This window comes from Phascolarctos cinereus, unplaced genomic scaffold (assembly GCF_003287225.1).
Source record: "Phascolarctos cinereus isolate Bilbo 61053 unplaced genomic scaffold, phaCin_HiC Scaffold_7;HRSCAF=346, whole genome shotgun sequence".
In the NCBI taxonomy this organism is placed as follows: Eukaryota; Metazoa; Chordata; class Mammalia; order Diprotodontia; family Phascolarctidae; genus Phascolarctos; species Phascolarctos cinereus.
The window spans coordinates 150,059,959-150,077,925 of NW_027556180.1; the positions used below are offsets into that span (position 1 = coordinate 150,059,959).

At 34.8% G+C, this 17,967-nt stretch overlaps 1 protein-coding gene across 3 annotated transcripts in view; it reads left to right on the plus strand.

Annotated features, from left to right (window-relative positions):
- The window catches only part of IPO5 (importin 5), a 61,327-nt gene extending 45,451 nt beyond the window's left edge, over positions 1 to 15,876 (plus strand). For all 3 annotated transcript variants that reach the window (XM_020964010.2, XM_020964009.2, XM_020964012.2), the window contains 11 exons: positions 1,578 to 1,710; positions 1,810 to 1,931; positions 4,637 to 4,733; positions 5,862 to 6,034; positions 8,419 to 8,530; positions 8,655 to 8,710; positions 10,171 to 10,293; positions 10,876 to 11,095; positions 11,769 to 11,997; positions 14,247 to 14,388; positions 15,137 to 15,876. In XM_020964010.2, the coding sequence (XP_020819669.1) occupies positions 1,578 to 1,710; positions 1,810 to 1,931; positions 4,637 to 4,733; positions 5,862 to 6,034; positions 8,419 to 8,530; positions 8,655 to 8,710; positions 10,171 to 10,293; positions 10,876 to 11,095; positions 11,769 to 11,997; positions 14,247 to 14,388; positions 15,137 to 15,223 (1,494 nt within the window). In that variant the 3' untranslated portion in view covers positions 15,224 to 15,876. The remainder of the gene's footprint in view (positions 1 to 1,577; positions 1,711 to 1,809; positions 1,932 to 4,636; positions 4,734 to 5,861; positions 6,035 to 8,418; positions 8,531 to 8,654; positions 8,711 to 10,170; positions 10,294 to 10,875; positions 11,096 to 11,768; positions 11,998 to 14,246; positions 14,389 to 15,136) is intronic.
- Positions 15,877 to 17,967: the final 2,091 nt, after the last annotated feature.

The following is a 17,967-nucleotide window of genomic DNA, read 5'->3' on the forward strand; positions in this document are numbered from 1 at the left end:
AGTCATGATAATAATTTAAAATATCTCTACATTTGAACATCAGCAAACCAGCATTTTAGAACTGTTGAATTCATTTGATTAATGTTCAAGTTGTTAATATCTCATTCATTGCTAACTTTACTGAGCCTCCAGGGTAATTAGTAGATTCTTTAAGAAAGATTTCTTAAGGACAATTGAGGGGCCAAATTGGTTTTCCTGACAGTTTTATTGTCTTTCTTACATACATCGTAAAATCCTTTACACACACATTCATAATGTCTTGTTCCCCATAGCACTCAACCTAGTAAGATACCTCTGATCATAAGAAATTGAGCCATCCTTAAGTACAGGTTTTGCTAGGGTTTTACTGGGTTAGTGAAGTCTTCACTTTCAACCCATAGGTAACCTTGGACAAAATCACTAAGCTTTAGTTTTTTTCTTCTATAAATGGGAATAGGGCCCATCCTGCCTACCTTGCAGGGTATTCCAATTTGGAATTTTTGGTATGCTAATATTTTAGTTGAACATTTTCTGTAATATATTCAATTTAAAGTGCATCATCTGTGTATGTGTCCAGTTTTTATAAATGTGATCTACGTGACATATTTTATGTTAGCTATTACTATTATTTCATCATATTTAGTAGCAAGTCCATGATTGGAGACCACAGAAGGCTTATTTTAGGATTACTTTGTATATGTGGTCGATTACTTTGTATATGTGGTCTTAATTAGGATCAAAACAACACAGCATGTATGTATTTTTTAAACCACCCATTCTCCTCCTTATATCCAGTTAGTTACTAAATCTTTCTATTTCTACCTCAGTATCTCTTGCAGCAGTTCTGTTCTCATTACCACCTTAATTAAGGCCCTCATGACCTGTGTTCCAGACTGTTGTATTGATTTCCTAATTGATCTACCTCCCTCAGTCTTTCCATGTCATTCCGTTCTCCAAAGAGCTGCCAAAGTGATATTCCTTAAGCACAGATTTGACTGTGTCACTTCCATGTTTAATAAACTCCACTGGCATCATGTTGCCTTTGGGACCAAATGATAAACTCCCACATTTGACTTTTATAACCCTTCACGAGCTATTTCCAACCTATTTTTCTAGCCTTATTCTGTCCTGTTACCCATTCTCTACATTGCCGTGTAGCCATGTTTGCTTCACTTTGCATATCACACACAGGACTGTTCATCTCCCACGTCTTTGCATCAGCTCTCCCTTATGCCTGAAATATTCTCCCTCTCCACGTCTTCATGGAATTGCTCACTTTCTTTAGGTCTCACTTCATGTATCACCTTAAAGCTGTCCCACTTTGTTGAGCAGTTCGTCTTTATTTTGTTACATAGTTGTTATATGTTGTGTTCCTTGATCAAATAAAAGTTCTTTATAAGAAGGGAGAACGGTTTCTTTTTTTCTTTCCTTTATGTTCGCAAGAACAGTAGTCCCCTGCCTGGTACGTAGTAAACACTTAGTAAATGTTGATTGATTGATTATCAGTTACATAGAATATCATTTTCATAATGGTTAACATTTAGTTAGATGTATACTTAAATCATTGTTGAAAGGTTTTTCCTCTTTCAACCCCTTAGATATCTTACATGATCTCAGCATGGGCTAGAATGTGCAAGATCCTGGGAAAAGAATTTCAACAGTACCTTCCTGTGGTTATGGGTCCCTTAATGAAGACGGCATCAATTAAACCTGAAGTGGCTCTCTTAGACAGTAAGTAATCTGATATATTATTATGTTTGTGGTAAATTTTCTCTCTTTGTTAATATTTTAATATTCCTTTGTTCTAATCTCTTTCTCTTCCTTTAATAGCACAAGACATGGAAAATATGAGTGATGATGATGGCTGGGAATTTGTGAACCTTGGAGACCAGCAGAGTTTTGGAATTAAAACAGCAGGCCTTGAAGAAAAATCAACTGCTTGCCAGATGTTGGTAAGAGATAGGAACTCCCTATATACTTGTATTATCTTGGGAAATTATATCTCATAGATGCCGTTACAATTACTTTGAGAAATTAGAAATTTACTCCTTTAAAAGAGTTTGTAGGATGGTCTGTCATTTAGAACAGTAGTGTCAACCTCATTGCCCATAGGCACATGTGCCCTACTCTTAAGCGTGGCTCAAACCAAATTAAGGTGTAATTGGGAAATTATATTTCAAAAAAAATACAATGAAACACAGATATGTTGATTTTTTTTTTTTGCAGCCTACAGGGATCTGTTTATCTTTGAGTGTGACACTACTTATCTAGAATAAAGAAATATCGACATTAACATTGTGTACATGTTATTTACTGCTTCCTACTTTGTGCATTTCTGATATTTTTGTCATTTACAGCCTTCACTTTTCTTACAGAAAATTGGACTGTATATTTCTCCGTGTCTTATTTACATGCTGATTGCGTTGTGCCATTTATCTCTTTACTCCCTCTACCATTCTTGTTCTCTGTCAGAGAACTATACCTGAGAGACCCTGGACAAGTCACAGCACCTCTTTGCCTCAGTTTCTTCAACTGTAAAATGAGGATAATTATAGTTTCCTCTAACTCTCAGGGATGTTGTGAAGATCAAATGAGATACCATTTGTAAAACATTTTGCAAATCTTAAAAGTACTATATAAATGCTAGCTGTTATTGCTGTTCTCAAGCCTTTCCCATTTCTCTCTCCCACTTCTCCTGTCAGCCGCTTAACTATATTGAAAAAGAAATGAGACCATTCATGAGCCCTCTGTCCATTGGCAAGATCACTCTCCTTTTTTATCCATTCTCTGAGAAAGGGGTGACCCTTTTCCCTTCCAACACTGTGTCCACTTGATCCTATCCCTTCTCAAATTCTTATGCAGATTACATCTTCAGACATCTCCTCCTTTCAGTCAGCTTCTTCCTGTTGACTAGTTCCTTCCCTGTTGCCCTCAGACATTCCCAAGTGACATCCATCCTTCAAACTATAATCCTTTATCTCGTCTCCCTTTCTCAACCAACCTCCTTGAATATGTTTCATATATGTTCTCTTTCTCTGCCCGTTCTCCACAGTAGTCAGCTTTTTGCCACATCTAGCATTTTATCTCATCATTCAACTGAAAAATGCTTTTCCAAAGTTATCAGTGATCTCTTAATCACCAAGTATGATAGTCTTTTCTCAGTCCCAGTCTTCACTCTGTGTGCTGCATTGGAGACTATTGACTTGAAAGTACCACCATCTTTGTAGTGTCTAGATTTGTAACCACAGTATTATCTCAGATTCCTCTTTTTTCCAAACCTCACATATCCAGTCAGTTGCTGAATCTTAACTATTTCATGTCTCGACCAACTCCAATGACTTTTCTTTAGTTTTTAAAGCCTTATACAACCTGGCCTCAACTTATCCTTTTAGCACCATTGCACATTAATCCCCATTCATATACTGTGATTCAGCCAGACTGGCCTTCTCTGTTCTTCATGTAAGATACTCCATCCCTCATGTCCATGCCTAGAATGCATTCCCTCCTTGACCTGTTTTATAGAGTTCCTCTCTTCCTTTAAGATGCAACTCAAGCAACTTCATGAAGCATTCCCTGATCCCTCACAAACTGCTCCTTTGTATCTATTCATATTTACACATCTCCATCATTAGAAGGTAAGCTTGTTGTAAACAGGTATATTTTCCCCAGGATGGTACCTGACAATCAATAGGTTCTTCATAAATACTAGTTTATTGTCTGAAAGAATGAAGTAAAATTCTATAGTTAAGTTTTCTTCAGAATTATAAGCTAGTATTAAGTTTTAAGTTTCCGTTTTGGTTTGTTTTTAGTGAAACTTGCAAATTATGTATTTGCAAAGTGCTTTTGGCATGCATAATTGCCTGTAGGAGGTAGAAAATGGAAGCAGTGTTATTATAACTATTTTATAAAGGAGAAACTGGAGGATGAAAAATTCAATGGTACTTCCTATGGTCAGAGCGAATGTCTTGGAGCATTGGAACTGCAACCCTAGTCATCTTTTTTTTTTTTTTTTTGGCTAGGCAGTGGGGTTAAGTGACTTGACCAGCAGGGTCACACAGCTAGTGTGTGTTATGTGTCAGAGGCCGGATTTGAACTCAGGCAGATTCTCTTGACTCCAGGGCCAGTGCCTTATCCACTGCACCACCGAGCTGCCCCCTTAGTCATCTCTTGTCTGAGTCCAGTGCCTTTACCAGTGTGCAATTCTGCCTTTTCAAGTTGGCCTATCATGGAGAATTTGTAAGGTTTTTTAGGTTGATTGATTTGAGACTCCTGTATGCCAGGTCATACTTAACATTGTACTGCAAGGTTCTAGGTGTCCTTATTCATTTTCTTTCTTTTCATCCTAATTTGTTTTCTAAAGTTCTTTTCATCCTAAGAATTAAATCTTGGGAAAAGTAAGAAGACAGATATTTTCATCAAAATTAAGAAAACTTTGGAAAGGCATTGAATATCAGTACATTTTGTCTCCAACTTTTAGAAGTGAATGAAAATTCTTTTGACATCCAAAATATTCACATATAAACACACGGAGGAAAATTGTTTCTGTATGTTTATCACTTGATAGGTCTGAGAACTTTGTTTATCATTTTCTGTTGGAATTGTTGTATCAGTACTGAAGCAGAGCATTAATATTGACATTTCATTGTTTGTGTTTCAGGTTTGCTACGCAAAGGAATTAAAGGAAGGATTTGTGGAGTATACTGAACAAGTTGTAAAGCTGATGGTTCCCTTGTTGAAATTCTATTTTCATGATGATATCCTGTGCCTTTAAAACACAAAATTCACTTCCAATTATGGGAAAAGTTTTTACAGTTAAATATAGCTTGTTTAAGGTGGCACTGTTATCACCACAGGATAAACTTGTTCTTTTAAAACAAGTACTTTATGTAGAAGTTGTGAATACAACCTCAACAATACATTGGCTTGTTTATTATTTGAAAAATCAACACTTCTTGGAGCTTGAAGTTATAATTCCCTAGTTGCTATAGTGTCTGTGGATTATATTGCCCCAGGGATTATAAAAATTAACTGATTTTTGTAATTGTGAAATAATTCACAGTTTCTGTGTTTACCCGTTTCTCATGAGCTGTAGACTTACAAAGAATTACCTAAGCTTATGTAATGGTATACATTGAAGATAGTAAATCATATACTCAGAAGCTTTGAAAGTAGTAATTTATTTTCAATGTCTGGTTTTTTTTTGGGGGGGGGTTGTTTTGAATTTTTGAATTTTTTACCTTTTGGGTGTAGATCCCACACTATGCCAACTCTGTATAGAAAATCACAGGAACCAAAACAGAGAAAGTTTGCTGATTTCTGTAATCACATTCAGACCATTTCTTTGAAAATTGAGTTCGTTCTGGGATATCACAGAAATGGGGCAGTTGAACCCCTACCAAGATTTCACTACAAATGAATGGCAGACATTCATTTAAGAATGTTCCATATGGTTTTAAAAAATATCTCAGGATGTTTACAATGAGTAACTGGAGCAAACTTATGTTTAGTTTAGTTAAATGCCCTTTTAAAAATCATTTTGGAGTTGATTAGATTTTGTTCTGTGGCATAAAACAAAAGCTTAAAGCAGATGAGCTCAGTTTACAGTCTAGCTCGTCCTAGTTACATTGCTATTAGTTGGACATGATTGCTTGGAAAAGCCTGTTTCTTCACTTTTGACATTACTACTTTTCATACTGATTGATGAAAACGAAAATTGTTCTCCCCTATAGATTTATTGGCCTTTGACTTAGATAAACCTGTTCTCCCATATAATGTACTGCAGTTCGCACCATAAACAAAAGTGGTTAAGAAATAAGGGGAAAAATAACACATCTGCTTGGAAGTCTGTTTTGTTCCAATTACTCTTTCCTTAATAATGCAACGTGTCCGAGTGGCAGCTGCTGAATCCATGCCCCTTCTCCTGGAATGTGCAAGAGTCCGTGGTCCCGAATACCTCACCCAGATGTGGCACTTCATGTGTGATGCCCTTATCAAGGCTATTGGAACAGAGCCAGATTCTGATGTCCTGTCAGAAATCATGCATTCTTTTGCAAAGGTAATTGGTCTGGTCGCTTTTGGTTTGGTGGTTTTTTTGTTTGTTTTTTCTTGGAGCAAATTTGTGTATTTGTTTACGTTTTCTCAAAATGAAAAAAAAAACTGAGATTTTACATCTAACCTAGAACAAAGGTTTGAGTTGAGCTGTAGTGTGGTTAGTACTTGTTCATCTTTTTCATTGTCGAATATGAGCAATTTAAGGGATTTTTTGTTTGTATTTTAATGTCCAAATATTTCAGAGACAACTATTAATACACAGGCATTTTTGGTTAAGTGAGGTTCAGACTGACAGATTTAACATGGAAAATACTTTGTCTCAAGTCCTTTCATAGTAATTGTCAAACAAAAGACAATTCCACAGCAGAGTAAAAAGATATATAATAAAGTAAATATATGCCACACACACTTTTAGTTCAAGTAAGACCAAGGACTTCAGACCAGGATGCTGTTATAATACTGATTCTTAATGTTTTGTAATACATCTCTGGCCTTAGTGTTATTCTTCCAAATTCTTCTCCTTTTCGTTCTGAGTGCAAACCAGGTTCCTAGCATAAATCAATGGTTGTTAATTCTAGATCTCATTTTGGCACCTGCTCTTGTTCTTCCCTCTACATATTCATTAGCAAGATAACAGTCTTCTTTTTAGCTCACAGGAAATAAGGTGCTTTCTGCCCTTTTTATTTTCAACATTCTTTTTTTTTTTCTTTTTAATTTTGAGTCCCAAATTTTCTCCCTCCCCTTCCTATTGAGAAGGCAGGCAATATATCAGTTATACATGTGAAGTCATGCAAAATATACCTCTAACCATGTGGCCAAAAAAAAAAGCAAAAGCAAGAAATAAAAAGTTTTTTTTTAAAGTATGCTTCAAGTTCATCTTTCTTTGTAAGTAGATTGTGTTTTTCATCATAGGTCCTTTGGAATTATCTTAAATCATTGTATTGATCAGAGTAGCTAAGTCTTTCATAGTTTATCATTGTTACAATATTGCTGTTTCTGTGTACAGTGTTCTGGTTCTGCTCACTTCACTTTGCATGAGTTCATGTAAGACTTCCCAGGATTTTCTGAAAACCATCCTACTCTTCAATTGTCATGGCACAGTAGTATTTCATCACAATCATAAACCACAACTTGTTCAGCCATTCTCCAATTGATGGACATCGCCTCAATTTCCAATTCTTTGCCACCACAAAAATTGCTGCTGTAAATATTTTTGTAACATACAGGTCCTTTTCCCTTTTCTTTGACGTCTTTGGGATACAGACCTAGTAGTATTGCTAGGGGTATACAGTTTTATAGTCCCTTGGGCAAGTTCCAACTTATTTTCCAGAATAACTTCACCAACCATTTATTAATATATCAGGGGTTTTTTTTACATTCTCTATTATTTGTCATTTTCCCTTTCTTTTGTGTTAGCCAGTTGTAAAGTAGTACCTCAGAGTTGAGTTGATTTGAATTTCTTCAATTATTAGTGATTAGAGAATTTTTTCGTACTACTATAGATGGCTTTGGTTTCTTCTGAAAACTACCTGTTCATATCCTTTGACCACTTATCAAGTGGGGAATGGCTCTTATTTTTATTAAGTTTGGCTCATTCCTTTGCTCTCTGCTTTTTCACTTGATACTGTGTATAGTCTAGAAAAATGAGGTGATGGGAAAAAAACTTTTCTATATACTCTAACAGTGTAACAAATGGTGTGGTGGAGGTATGCTGCCTTGAGTATGTGGGTAGTCTATACTGATTGCAGTGCAGAAAGCTGTGGGAGTAGAGACGAGTGCGCTTCACAAACTTATCTGAGTCTAGAAGGCTTCCAAATCCAACTTCTAATCCCATGATCCTGTCTGTAACAGTTTCCTTAAGGAGGAGATTGAGTTAGTTCTAACAACTGCTAGCCTCAGATGGAGTCTTTGGGCTTTTGTCATCTGGATAGTAGTAGCTTATTCTAATTGTTCCAACTAGCAGGCTCATTCTAGGATTTGATGTACATCTCAGAATGAGATTGCCACATTCACTAGAATCGAATCTTAGAAAGATTTATTTATGGTCACTCTACTGCTTTGGTTAATACTCAGGAGCGAAGAGTAATTTGGTGACTTGAGGTCAAGTCACTCTTAGGTGACTTGAATTAGTAGCATTTTAATTGTAATTCATTTTAATGGTTTGTGACATTATTAAACTATTCATAGTTTCTAACAGCATGAATGACTTTGTGTATCTTTCCAGTCATATATAGTGCAGTACTGAAATAGATTGACCATGTTATTAGCCAATTAATATTGGACTTCCCAGGCCTTTAGTAAAACCCAATCCCATTTTAAGGGGGATTGTTTTGTTTTAAATATATTAAATTAACATAAACCTTTGTGTTTCGCATTAAAATATTTTAGTGCATTGAAGTAATGGGAGATGGATGCCTTAATAATGAACACTTTGAAGAGCTTGGAGGAATACTGAAAGGCAAACTTGAAGAACACTTTAAAAATCAAGAATTAAGACAGGGTAAGTTACTTGCTATTTTTATTTCCAATTTTAATAATTGAATACTATGATTCCAGTTTCTAAAATGCTTATGTTATCAATGTTTAGCTTCGATTTAAGATTTTATTTGGGTTTATTGTTTTAGTTAAAAGACAAGATGAAGACTATGATGAACAAGTAGAAGAGTCCTTACAGGATGAGGTAACTTATTCCCTTATTAGAACTTAGATTTTTTTTTATAATATTTTTTCCCAATTTACACATAAAAGGAATTCTTAACATTTGTTTTTTAAAATTTTGAGTTCCAATTTCTCTTCTCTCTCTCCCTGAAATAGTAAGCAATTTGATATAGGTTATACATGTGCAGTCATGCAAGACATTTCCATATTAGTCATTGTGAAGGAAAACACAGGTTGCACATACTTCCCCACCCCCCCAAAAAAAAAACAAAAGTGAAAAATAGTATGCTTCAGTCTGCACTCAGACTCGGCTCCATCAGTTCTTACTCTGGAGATGGATAGCATTTTTCATCCTGAGTCCTTTGGAATTGTACTACTGAGAATAGCACAATCATTCACAGTTGATCATCATACCCTATTGCTGTTACTGTGTACAGTGTTTTCTTGGTTGTGCTCACAGAACTTGGATCTTTTGGATTGGAAATATAATACAGGTTTAACTAGTCATTTGAATGTAAAGCCAGACTGTACAAATCTCTGGCAAAAAAAAAGTTTGAATCATTTCTTTTACTAAGCCATTGAGTGAAGGGAGTGCATTTGATTGAGTTTTGTAGCAATAGTTAATAATGGTGGTAATTATTTTTCATTTTTTACTTGCCACTTGAAAGGAAATCATATGTATTTGGTAATTGTACTCCCATTATAAAACTAATTTTTGTCATCAAATATTTGGGCATTTTTAGGGCCAAAAATGACTGGCTTGTGATGGAGGATCATTACTAAAAAGTATCCAATTAACTGTGGTTTTGCTTTCCCCCAGTACTTTCTTACCTTCTCTCAAAATTGAATTTTCTTTTGTTCCATCTTTGACTAACCTTTAAAACTGGTAGCTACTCTGTGTTATATAGAGATCTGCAAACATTCACTAGGATAATTGGGTCATTCTTAGAAAAGATCTTAGGGGTCATTTAGTCCACTCCAATTCCCTGAAGGCTAGACAGATTAAATGACTTGTTTACGTATCCGTAATGACATTGCATATCCAGTTTCTTTTTGTCATCTGGATTGCCCACTTTAGAACTAGTAAAGGAATGTTTTGTTTTGTTTTTTATCTACAATCTTAACTTCCATTAGGAAAGCTTTTAATAGAAATTAGATGTGGCATTAGAACAACTTTTTCTTGAATTGAGTACCTATACCATGTGGTGTTATGTTAGTGTACATAAGGAAGCTTTTAGATAGACATCTCTTTTCAGCTCCTAAATGATATCTAAGCAGCCAGACTAAAATAGGGTTTTTATTTAGTTTTATTGATAAAATCATGAAACAAGCTCAAGATATAATTGCGGAACTAGTATTTTTTTTTCCTAATTGGTTATTATACAAAATTGAAATAGTAGAAATGTATAGCTATTAACAGAGATATTGTATGCCTTGTAAAAATTATGTAAAGGTTAAACTGTTGTTTAATTTTTTTTTTAGGATGACAGTGATGTTTATATTCTGACTAAAGTGTCAGATATTTTACATTCAATATTTAGTAGCTACAAGGAAAAGATACTGCCATGGTTTGAACAGCTGCTTCCACTAATTGTCAATTTAATTGTAAGTATTTTCTTCCTGTTTAGTTTCATGAGGTTGATGTTAGCTATGTTCAACTAAAATCATAGAATGTTAGCAGTAGAAAGGAACATAGAGATCACCTAGAGCAGCCTGTTTATTTTCTGATGAGCAAACTCGGGTCATGGAAGAAACTCCTAAACCACAAATCTTTCCATGTACCTTTTGATTGTCCCCAGCATATTTTTAGCTCACCAGCCTTTTCCCTTTCTTGGATGTTGGTGCTTTCAGCCTTCCTTTACTAGTCCCATCCACTATGGGTTCTCAGATTGGTATCAAATTTTATTATTGGCCTAACTAAGAAGGTTAAGGGCTACAAAAATAATTCATTTCAGTGACAAACAAAATTATCTACCATTTTAGTTTAGCCATGCCAACATGACCATTTTTTTATGCTCTGGGAAGATTATCTGGTTATTTTTGAAGTATTTTTGAGAGGATGAGGCAATTATATATGCCGCTTATAGTTGTAATTCACTAGAAATTGTCTAGGTTTATTTTGTGACACTTTTGTTAAAGACCTTTATTCAGAAAGTTTTGGGGAAATTTTTTTTTTCTATTTTGTAGTGTCCTCATAGACCGTGGCCAGACAGACAGTGGGGATTGTGCATCTTTGATGATGTCATAGAGCACTGCAGTCCATCTTCCTTTAAATATGCAGAATATTTCCTAAGGCCAATGCTACAGTATGTATGTGACAACAGCCCAGAAGTCAGGCAAGCTGCTGCTTATGGCCTAGGAGTTATGGCACAATTTGGTGGAGAAAATTATCGTCCTTTTTGCACAGGTACTTCTAGTTCAGTAACTTTTTCTTTCTGACAAGGTTAGTCACTATCATAACAGGCAGGCCTTATGTATTCCAGTTTTCTCTCCATCCCTTTTCTTTCTGATCCTAAGTCATAGAGATAATCTGCTTTTACTTCACTGTCACTTAAATTCTCCTCTGACTGTTCTCCTACTTCTCTTCAGCCTTTATACTCATGTCATAGGAATGAAGGTCTCAGGGTGGAATCATTAGTCGTTTCTTATCTTTCATGGGCTTCAGAGATTTTGTGGAGACTTACGTGTGTGTGTGTGTGTATGTGTATGTGTGTACACACACACACACATATATAAAAGAAAAGCCATACCTGAGGCTGTCTAAGCTTTGAGCACAGAGGAGCACACAGAGTAGTATCTTCATAAAGATTATATAGCCTTGGTTTGTCACACTAAAAGTAGAAACTGAATACTGTGACTTTCTCAATTCTATAACCCTGTGGAGTTAAGTATCCTAGCCCCACCCTACTATATCTTCTTGCCCATTATCCTGTTTTTTTAATATAGTCCACACATAAATGTGTGTTTTTGAATGCTCATTCGCATATATGTATATGTATGTGTGTACACACGTAGTTTTCTCCCTTTGAAACTATTAACATTTAATCAGTCTTTTATTTTTTAATGTTTTTATTTTTTAGAAGCACTTCCATTGTTGGTAAGAGTGATTCAGTCTGCAGATTCTAAAACCAAAGAAAATGTTAATGCAACTGAGAATTGTATCTCTGCAGTAGGAAAAATTATGAAGTTCAAACCTGACTGTGTTAATGTCGAAGAAATCCTACCACACTGGTTATCATGGCTTCCACTTCATGAAGATAAAGAAGAAGCAGTTCATACTTTCAATTATCTATGTGACCTAATTGAAAGGTATGATCAAAGTATACTGTTTCTTAACAAAGAAAAAAATAACCATACATTTCGTTGTAATATGTTCTTTTTCCTTGTGAATATTTTGAAAAGGATTAACTGAAGTATATATCTACATATCTGTTCAGAATCCTTAAAAATATAACCTTCCTGTGTTATTTTTGTTTATACTAAAAGGCCATCTTATAATTATATCCTTTTGGTATAAGAAAAAATGTACTTTGTCTTGAAATTTGCAAAAAAAAAAAATAGAATTATAAGAATCCCTTGCACTTTGCTTTTTATTTACAAAGAAATCAAAATATTATTTTAGTGCAGTTGTCAACCTGTATGGAAATTCTGATACTTTGGTTGCTAGTGCAAGACTATATTGGCTAGGGGCAGCTAGGTGGTGCAGTGGATAGAGCACTGGTCCTGAAGTCAGGAGGACCTGAGTTCAAATTCTGCCACAGGTACTTACCAGCTGTGTGACCCTGGATAAGTCACTTAACCCCAATTGCCTCACCCAAATACATATGCATATACATATGTATGTATGTATGTATGTATGTATGTATGTATGTATGCATGTATGTATGTATGTTATAAACTAGGCTAGGCAGCACGGCCTAATAGAGGTGTTCTTAACCTTTTTTGTGTCATGGACCTTTTTGACAATCCTGGTGGTACCTATGGTCCTCTTCACAGAATCGTGTTTTAAAATAATTGAAGGAAATTCTAACCTTACTTTAAAGATTAGTGAAAATAAAGATGGGATGTTTTCCCTGTACAAGTTCATAGACTCTTTGGTTTCCGAGCATTGCTTGATGGTAGAGTTCTGAATTTCTATTTCTGCCTTTGCTACCAACCAACAGCCTTGAACATATGCCATCAACTTTCTGGGGATCAACTTCCTTGTTTATAAAATGGCATTTGGAATAGACAACCTAAAATACCTTCTGTCAGAATTCTTTTATTTTAAGATAAGGAAAGGATAATAATATTAAAAATTCCTTCTAGTTCTATGTTTCACTTAATACCTTGCCATACCAGCATATCCATGAAGTATGAGGCTAAATAGATGAGTTTCCATACATACATATGTTTATTTTGAATTGCATAATTCAAATTCATACAGAACTAAATATTGTCTTTAAGCTAACATTAGAATGTTCTATGCATCCCATTGTTCTTGATGATACTAAGTCCATCCCTTTTCTGGAGAGTCAAATCCTCCTCTTTGATTTTTTTTCTGCTGATGGCACCTGAATAAGCAGGCAACCTGTTTGGAAAACATCTTTTCACTCTCGGTCCTGATACATAGAACACTACTAAAAGGGAATGATCTGAGTATGCACTGGGGGAAAAAAAGAAGGGCCATGTTTAAGGAGAAAATTTATTCAGGTTGCTCAGTTGGCATTGTGTTCCAGTCCTGTAATGGAGTATGAAAAGAATGTTACCTCTCCCTCTGTGTTATCTGTGTACATTGGGCCTATAGTTAAGCTGGTGTGTGCATTACAGCTTTGTTCTTACTCTTATTTAATTTTTTCCCCAATTACATATAAAAACAAATTTTTAACATTAAGTTTTGTTGGGTGTTATTTTGAGTTCCAAGTTCTTTCCCTCTCCCCTTTATTGAGAAGGCAGGAAATTTCATATAGGTTGTACATGTGCAGTCATGCAGTATATATTTCCTTATTAGTCATGTTATGAAAGAAAACACAGAAGAAAAAAAGTTTGTTTTAAAAGTATGCTTCAATTTGCATTCAGACTCCCATCAATTCTTTCTCTGAAGGCAGATAACATTTTTCATCATAAGTCTTGGATCATTGTATTGCTGAGAATAACTAAGTCATTCACAAGTTGATCATCATACATTATTGCTCTTAACTGTGTACAGTGTTCTGCTGGTTCTGCTCATTTCACTTTGCATTAGTTCGTGTAAGTCTTTGCAGGTTTTTCTGAGAACATCCTGCTCGTTGTTTCTTATAGCATCACAATCATCACATACCACAACTTGTTTAGCCATTCCCCTCAATTTCCAATTCTTTGCTACTACTAGTTTGCTGTTGCTCTTAAAAAGCAACAGTGTATTTTTTTTTAAGAAAGCTGTTAATTTTTTTTTAAGGAATACATATTTTTTCATTTGGTATTTCTATAAATTTTTCATTGATCTTAGAAAGAGGAATCCATTGTTTTAAATTTTTGCTGTGTATATATAGATAATACTTTTTACTCATATCTGTGATCATGTCTTTTCTTTTCATCAGTAATCATCCAATTGTTCTTGGTCCCAACAATTCCAATCTGCCCAAAATATTCAGTATAATTGCAGATGGTGAAATTCATGAGGCTATTAAACACGAAGATCCTTGTGCCAAACGTCTGGCTAATGTTGTTCGCCAAGTACAGGTACACTCAATTGTGCTAAGTTGAGAGAAAAGGAATACTATTTTCAAATGGAATTAAATTACAGTTTTATGATTCATGTTCTGCTTAATGAATTAGTTCCATTTTGTTTCACCATTGATGTATAAGTTAAAAAAAACTGCGAGACTTAGGGTTCTTCCATTCTTAAAATGAATGCTTTCAATTTCAGAAATATATTTAAAGTACTTATATGTAAAACCAGGTTCAAGAGTTACAAAGACAAAAAAAATAATCAAAAACCCAATTCTCAAGAAGCTGGTACATCTTACATAAAATACGTAATTTTTACACGTAAGGCTGCATAGTATTATGTAATGAATGCCAGATTTGGGATCTGAAGACTTGACTTTGAATACTGGCTCAGCTTTTTATAACTTGCCTTATAACTTTTTGACATCTTAGTTTCCTCATCTATAAATTGGAAGGGTGCAGGTTAGATGACTTCTAAGGTCTTTCTGAGCCTTGGCCTTATGATCCTATGAATATCAAAAATAGCTGCTAAGCATATCCCCTCTCTTAAGATCTACCAAGTCCTTAAAGTAATCTTTGTTTTCTTAATATGTTATAAATATTAGCTGAAAATCCTTGCAACATAGTAAAAGGTTAATTACTTACTCTGTTTAAGTTTCACCTTGGAAAAGAAAAAATTCAGATAAACTTGGAAAATATTTATTGAAATTTTACATGTTTACCATGTCTGAGTCCTGATGAAAATTTTTTTCTTCCACAGACCTCTGGAGGATTATGGACTGAATGCATATCACAGCTTAATGCTGAGCAGCAGGCGGCTATACAGGAGCTCCTGAATTCTGCTTGAAGGGCCTTAATATCACCTACCAGAAAAACTAACTCCAAATAAACGTTTACCCTTTTGTTTAGGTTTCTTTGTTTTGTTTTTGAGCACAAAAGAACTGTAGTGCGTGTAGGCCATTTTTCTGCAAAGCGGCCACGAAGAGAAGTTCTGGGTGTCAGAAGGGTGTTTAACTGGATGCCCTTCTTAAGACCGAAGAAGTTCCCTATAAACCTTACCGTAGCACTGAAGAGTATTTTTCTATCGGTATATGCCACCTGTGGGAAGGTGTAAGGGAACAAAAATGAGTTTCTCATTAGACATAATGAATTTAAGAAAAACAGCTTTAAGACCAGTTATTCAGCAGTAGATGTGCATTTTAACAGAAAACATTTCTATACATCTCGTGTTAATTGTATTAATTGGAGTGTGAGTCTTTTTGTAGGGTAGAAATCCTTCTACCCAGCACACCAGTAGATCACAAAGTTAAAAACTGAAGACAAAAACATCAAGCATGAAGATCTCATATTGATGTCACTTTGAGTTTTTTTCCTAAAAGGCTTGTGCAGTGACTCAATGTGGGAAGCTATTCAGCTTCCAGCCCTTGAATGTGAAGTGTCTTTGGCATGTCTGACAGAGTCTCTCATTCACTCCTCAATAAACAACATTGAAATACAAAAGAGGCTTGTGTACAAATTCAGTGCTGTGTGGCTTTTATTCATTTAATCCTTTTTAAAGATATAACAATAACTTGATATTACTTCACAGCTTGGCTTGTATGTATGTTTGTTTGTTTGTTTTCCTAGTGATATCTGCCTTGTGCAATTCAAATTTTAAGCATTTTGTTTTTACCTTTTCCCACTGATTTTAAAATAATTAGCCATTGCTGTGATATACTGTTAACTTTCATAATTGATGATCACATACTCCCTTGAGATTTACATATCTCAGCAAATACGATTTGTTTTAATTAGGCTTATCCTGATTAATTGCCTATTCCAAACTTAAAAGATTTGGTTAACATTCTGGTTTTAAATTGCAGCTACTAGAATGCCACACAAATTGCCAATCTATTGACATTATTATGGGATATTATGACTAAAATATTTAATTGATAAATTCAGCGAAACATTTCATGTGTCTGAATGTTTTTTCTTTCTGTATTTATTAACCTCGTAGCAGTAAATGGCTTACTGTTGTTTCTTTGAACATACAATTTTTCTAAGGGGTCTTATGAGATTTCTGTTGAAAGCTTCAGTGTTAACATTTTATAGTTTGTACTAAACTTAACCGTGATATGAAAATGAACTTTATGCCTAGACCAGAAAATTAACTTTTCAGAATTAAAGATTTTTCATTAAATGATTTGCATCACTTTCTTAAAACAAACTCTAAATGTACTGAAGTGCTTGTTATATTTTTAAGATCTCCCCGTTGTTATCTGAAGCATTTGCATAGTTGAGCACAGAAGCTATTAAAATCTGGTTTTCAGTAGGTGTAACCAAACAGGGCACAGGACATCACTCTACCCTTAGCTAGTTTTATTATTTTGAATTATCATCAGTTAACTGTGTTTGGGTGTTCACTTAGTTTGTGGCAGTGTGTAAGGTGCTATATCAATATATACATATACATGTCCATATATATATACATATACACACACACACATATACGCTTTTTTAAGTACTTCAGTAATGAGGTCTTATTCCATGAATGGTCATTTGAAACTTCTATAACCTCCAATCCAAGTAAAAGTGAAGCCCAAGAAAAAGTAGTGGTGGGTTTGGTTCAATTATGGGAAGGCCTTACACTGGATATTTAACATCTGCCCCAAATAATTAAATGTTTGAAATATTTTCTTTGATCAACTAAAAACAACACTTTGAAGTATGTCCTCAGGTTCTCATTCTGAATGTCAGGTGAAATCAGTAGGTAAGGGTAGTGTGCAAATTGGGACAAAGAACATTGACTTGCACAATAATTTACAACTTTTTACATCTTTAAAAACATTTAAGTGCTCTATATCCTTTTGGCTACAGTTATTTAACATTGTTTACACTAATATTTTGACATTCATTATGAAACCATACTTTTATCTCATTTCTTGATATTTATCATCTCTTTGAGCAGTCCATTTTTCCAAGTCTATTTTGTTCTCAGGCCATTGCAGCACATTCATCTCTGTCTTTCAGATAAATTTCTTGACTTCTTTGTGTCTTGTGGCATGACAAGGTCATGTTGCAGAATTCTATCCTCAGTTTAAGAATTACAGAATTCTGGAACAATACTGCTTCTTGGTGTTATTTAACAATGTTTATCGTACCCTCGGCAATAAGATGTCCAAATCTGCTGGAAGTAAAATCCCCAACACATTCTTTAGGATGCTTTGGTGTAATGAAAATCTCCACATCTCACAAACTCATCTAGAGGCATTCTTGGAAAGTTTTTATATAGCTTTGAATGAAAAAGTGGGTTTCACCAATAAAATTTTTACAGTGTTCAGTACTTCAGTCTATATGTATTGTCTATGACAGGCATTTTTTCTTCATGGCAACTATAAGCAGCTCTGTGTGTTTTTTTAACCACTTTTCTCTGTACTCTACCTTCAAGAAATGTAATCACTGATAACCCTTCCAGGTCCTCCGTAGTATACTTAACTTCCCCATATCAAAAGACACTGCAGTATCATAATTAAAATGTGCCTTTAAAAGCTGAAACTTTCTGCATGTTTTGGGAGGATAGATACATTTTTTACGTTACTGGCCATTTAT